Source organism: Streptopelia decaocto (assembly GCF_964273445.1).
Source record: "Streptopelia decaocto genome assembly, chromosome: 3".
NCBI classification, from domain to species: domain Eukaryota; kingdom Metazoa; phylum Chordata; class Aves; order Columbiformes; family Columbidae; genus Streptopelia; species Streptopelia decaocto.
Window position 1 is genome coordinate 52,472,538 of NC_138656.1, and position 5,044 is coordinate 52,477,581.

The 5,044-nt window shown below is 43.5% G+C and overlaps 1 protein-coding gene across 1 annotated transcript; it reads left to right on the plus strand.

Annotated features, from left to right (window-relative positions):
• Nucleotides 1-757: 757 nt before the first annotated feature.
• Nucleotides 758-4,214, plus strand: SAMD5 (sterile alpha motif domain containing 5; the record flags this gene model as incomplete). The annotated part of the gene is made up of 2 exons (XM_082048944.1): nucleotides 758-1,231; nucleotides 4,170-4,214. 2 exons carry the CDS (start codon nucleotides 758-760, stop codon nucleotides 4,212-4,214), a joined length of 519 nt encoding a protein of 172 aa, XP_081905070.1.
• Between the last annotated feature and the right edge of the window lie 830 nt (nucleotides 4,215-5,044).

Genomic DNA, 5,044 nt, shown 5'->3' on the forward strand with positions numbered 1-5,044 from the left:
CCAGGGATGAAGGGGAACTGGGAAAGTAACTCGGCGAAGTGAGTGGGATTCTGATTTATTTATTTTATTTTTTCCTCCTTTTTTCCTCCTAATCCGAAAGGAAGGACTTGTTTAAAAGGAAGGCAAAAGCCGCCGTCTGCACCCGCTGCCGGGAGAGATACGGGAGAGGAGGGCACTGCACACCGGCACCCCTGCCTGCGCCGAGCGAGGGTGTGGGATCCAGAGCTCGGTTCTCGGGCAACATGATGATGTACCAAAGCAGCTACATATAGTAAACAGATTCATCATACAACAGAGCGCAGGAAGGTGAGACAGAAGCAGAAACAGAAACTAACATTGAAAGGAAGAGGCGAAGAAAAAAAAAAAAGGCAGTAACTGCGAATTACTTCCAGAGAGAGTGGGTGGATGTTGTGCAGCAGCAGCGACTTGGGATTTTAGGGGATGCACCCTTAGATTTTACTTCTCTCTAGTCTGAGCCTCCCTTCTCTGGTGGCAGAAAGCCGCTGTGTTGATGGTAAGAAAACAGGAGGAATAAACAGGAGGGTTTCTTTCAGCAGTGCTTGAAATGCCCTACTGATCTGCCTTGAGGATTTTTATTTTTTTTCCTGGTGGATGTTGGTTCTTGACCTTGATTTTGAATCCTTTTAGTTACAGCGCAGTTCTTGTTTTGTGTTTTTTATTTCCTTTGGCGAGGAGTGGAAAGGGGGAGGCTGGCTTCGGTTCTGAAAGTTGCGATCATTATTATTTTGGAGCCAGCATGTGCACCAACATAGTGTACGAGTGGCTGAAGACCCTGCAGCTCCTCCAGTACGCGGAGTCCTTCGTCGATAATGGCTACGACGACCTGGAGGTCTGCAAGCAGATCGGGGACCCGGACCTGGATGCCATCGGCGTTGCCGTTCCACACCACCGGCGCCGGATCCACGAAGCCGTGCGGCGGCTGAAGGAGGCGGACGAGACGGCGGCGGGGCTCTACTTCACCCTGGAGCCGCAGCCGCCGCCTTCGCCCCCGCGGCCGGCGCCCCCCGCCGCTGGGCGCTGCCCCCGCCGAGTGTCGGGGCAGGAGGAGGCCCGGCGGGGGGCGGGTCCCCGGCAGCGCCCCGGCGGGCGGCGGGGGGCGCCCGGCGGCGGGGGGCTGGTCGCCTACCCCAGGCTGAAGCTGAAGATCATGATCCGGGACAAGCTCATCCGCGACGGCATCAACCTGAGTAAACCCCCCTACTCCAACAAGGTAAGAAGGGCCCGCCGGCCCTGCCCTCTGGGGGACACCGTGTTCCCAAGTGTGGTGGGGCAGTGGTGGCAGCTGGACCTCCAGCTGGAGATGAGGGGGTCCAGCAGGGCCTGGTCCCACCTCTGTCACATCTCATGAGTGTCTCAGCTGCGCCTGTGGCATTTTCAGGGGGAAACATAGTCAGGATGCAGCACTGGCCAGGTGTGAAGAGACACGGGGCCAACACAGGTCAGATCCACCAAGGCTTGGTGGCCTGATGTGGACTTACAGGGTGGTGCAGCATTATGCTGCGTTTTGGTTTCGCCTCTTTTTATTAACCGGTTCTTTTAGTCCAGTGTGGTTTGGGGTGTGAAGGCAGAAATTGACAGGACAGACTTAATGGTTTGGGGTTTTGTTTGTTTGTTTTTCTTTTCTGTGGAACTTTCCCATTGTGTTGGAGAGTGATGCCTTCTCTCTTTTCTTAAAGGTCATACTTCAGTGTCAGTTTCTGTTGTCAAAATGGCTCATGAAGTGGTAATGAGGCTGGAGGAACAACTCCTTCTGTTGCCTAGGTTTATTTACTGGAGGATGATAGTGACTGGTGAATGTCAAAACTATCCATCAGCTGCTCCAGCATAGGTCTGTTTGTGTGCAGGACATAAAGTCTGCTGAAAGGCCCGAAAAGTGCAGTTCTGGAAGAGTACATTCCAGTGTGATTAAACCCTAATATTTACCTAATTTTTATCTTTTGAAAAGGTTAAAATCTAAGATTAATATGGTTTCGAAGACAGAAATTGTTTTGTCTAAAGTTTTCTGTAGGTTTCCTGCTGAAAACATATGCAGAATAAATAAAACTATAGAATTAAATGGATTATACCATGGAGGAGAAAATTATTTGTGGAAGAAAATAAGGTATTACAATGCATGGTTTCATCTGACTTCAGAACAAAGTGCTTCAAAGTTGTTTCATGACCCAAGTTGCCTGTATTTTCTTTAATGATTAAGTCTGACAAAGTTGACCTTCAACTTGTGGGTACTTTTTACCTCTGCAAAGCTTCTGAAGGTTTGGAAGCAAGGTGACAGGGAAGTATGCAGGTCTGAGTTCACATAAACACGAGAAATTAAAATTTAGAATGAATTGTCTGCTGTAGGGGACCTGGATGTGAGGATAAGGAGCAATATTCAACTTAGATAACAATGCTGAAGTACAGATAATAAGAGTGATAGGAGACTAAGTTTCAGGACTCCAGTTTTTTAACCACTTGGAGATAGAGAGCCACTAGTTAGTTCTCAAGTGCAGCACAGTTGACTGGTTTGAGATATTTATTTGTTCTCTTTTCCTGATACATCTGCTTGATGACATTGTCAGAGACAGTGTATCAAATCTGATAGGACGGTAGCCAAATCTAACAGAACATCCATGAACATCTAGTCTAAGTACAGCATCTTCTAAAAGTTACTGTGTCATTTCAGAGATTTTTTTTTCTCCCCTTGCAGTGATACATCATTGGACTTTCAAAATTACCATGACATGTCTTATATAAAAGAACTTCTATGAAAGTTCTGGCTTATCAGTGAAGCTGCAGCATATTACCCACCTCCATAGCCCTGTTACACTTCTTGCTTTCGACTTCATGTGTGTTCGTAGTCGCGAATTCCATTTCACCAAGTGGTTCCTCTGCCTTCTCTTTTCTATACCTCTTGCATAGAAATTGTAACATTTCTAAGATGCCAGCATATGACATCAAGGAAATTAAAATCTTTGGCGTTGATTTCTTCTTTAGCTCACCTTATTTTAATTTGATGCGTCTGATAATAGTGTAGATTAACTGTCAGGGCAAGTTCCTTTCACACAGAAAGCATCAGTCTGCTTTAATTGCTTTAAATCTAAAAGCAATATTTGGAATAGAAAGAGGAACCAAGCTTACTTTCCTAGTTTTATTTCAGCCTGTGGTGTCAATGTATTTATTTTGGATGATAAATGCATATAACCTCATTTTTTACAGTAATAGAAAAACTTTCTCCATCTCCTCAGTGTGAATCACTTCACATCATAGCATGTTGTAAGAAACCATAAAGCTGGCAAGATTTGAGTGAGTGTTGCTCAACATGTGTTGTTCTGAATGCCACCCACTGTAGCAATCCATCTCCAAAACGGCTTAAAGGGAATAGCAAAAGATCACATCACTGCACATTATTCACTGGATGTTGTTTAGAGTAAGAAAAATTATATACTGTATTCTCTCATTTGGGAAAGAGCCATATTATAACAGTGTCTCTTAAAACAAACAAACAAAAACCAAAAAACCCCAAACCCCAAAACTTTCAAAAATTGTGGATATAATTTAAGCAACCTGTATTATACTTTTTTAGTATAGAATAAGCAGTGTACAAACTTGTGCATGTCAAAACAATGTGGATGTATTCTCTGCTGTGCCAAGGATTAAAGAATCAGCTTGAGGTTTGTGTCAAGATTTTTGTATACATTTGTCACATGTCCATTTACAGATGGTCACATGGATATTCTGGAGCAGGGCACTAGACACTGACCTGCTTGACATCTCTGTGCATTTCTGGTGCTGCTGTGCTGCTTCCCTCCATGGCTTACATGGAGAATGCACCATCTTTTCCTGTTAATATCTATGAATGGAAAGTAGTGTCTATGAATGGAGGAGCATGCTTGTTTGTGTATGCATGTGTGTATACGTATGTGCATTTTTCTGGTTTCAGGAAGAATACTTCATGTGTTTGGTTATGTAGTTCTCAGACAATTTTGGCATTTTATTTGGAAAAGTCCTGGAGAACTGGAAGTTCTGCTTCTCTGTCTTGTTCATAAGCTTTTGGTAGCTGCCTTAGTTGTAGATAGGTCAGAAAATTAAAAAAAAAATATTGAATGTGTCTGCAGAGATGCTAAAAGCATCATCTTGCTGTCGTTTGAGTGTTGTTGCTGTATTTTCAGATGAAGGATGAAACAACAGAGGATACACGTGCATTGGCATGGTAAATTCTAGTTTAGCTTAGTTTGATTACAGTCAGTAAAAATGACTAACAATTACCTAGCAGAATGTAATATAAAATAAAAATATAAAAATAATAAAATATAAACACCTCTTAAAGATGTTCATACTTTGACTTGAAGCCATGTGTGGGGGCAACTTCAGACATGGAGAATTAGAACAAGGCTTCACCTCCTCAAATTATATTTTAACTATTTTTCAGGTATAAACCAAGGAATATGACTGTAACTGAGGAGAACTCCACAGAAGTCAGGTTTTGTTCCATGTTGGTAATGCTCCTTAATACTCAAAGCTGTCTGGTTTAGCTTCACGCCCACTCTTGCTGGCTGATAGCCTCTGAAGTCTCAGATATTTAAGAAGGTGAAGGACTTGAATGCCCTTCAAACAAGAACCTGTGGTACCTCTCTGAGCCAAATGAAACACCTGTGTCATCTCAAAACATCTAGCCGCTTTAAAAAATTATCCTCGATGGTTGTAATTCTGTCCTTAATTAGGAACTTAATTATGCTCATTATAGGAATACTATAAATATTCTTTTGCCATGTAGTTTTGGGGGATGAAGGAATGAGCAGCCCCACTGGGTTCCAGTAAAGATGAATGAAGGAAAGCACGGCACTGACCTGAACCACCCAGATCAGAAGAAGTAGAGCCTTTACTTCCACTTAGAGACGCTTCTTGCCTTGGTGGGCTTGTTGCAAAATGGATTGTGCCGATGCTGGGTTTGAGCAGGAGTCATGTCACTAAATGTCACTGGGGTAGGGAAAGCAGAGGAGTGCCTGTTTTGTCAATATAAACACAAGTAAGGTACCTTGTTGTG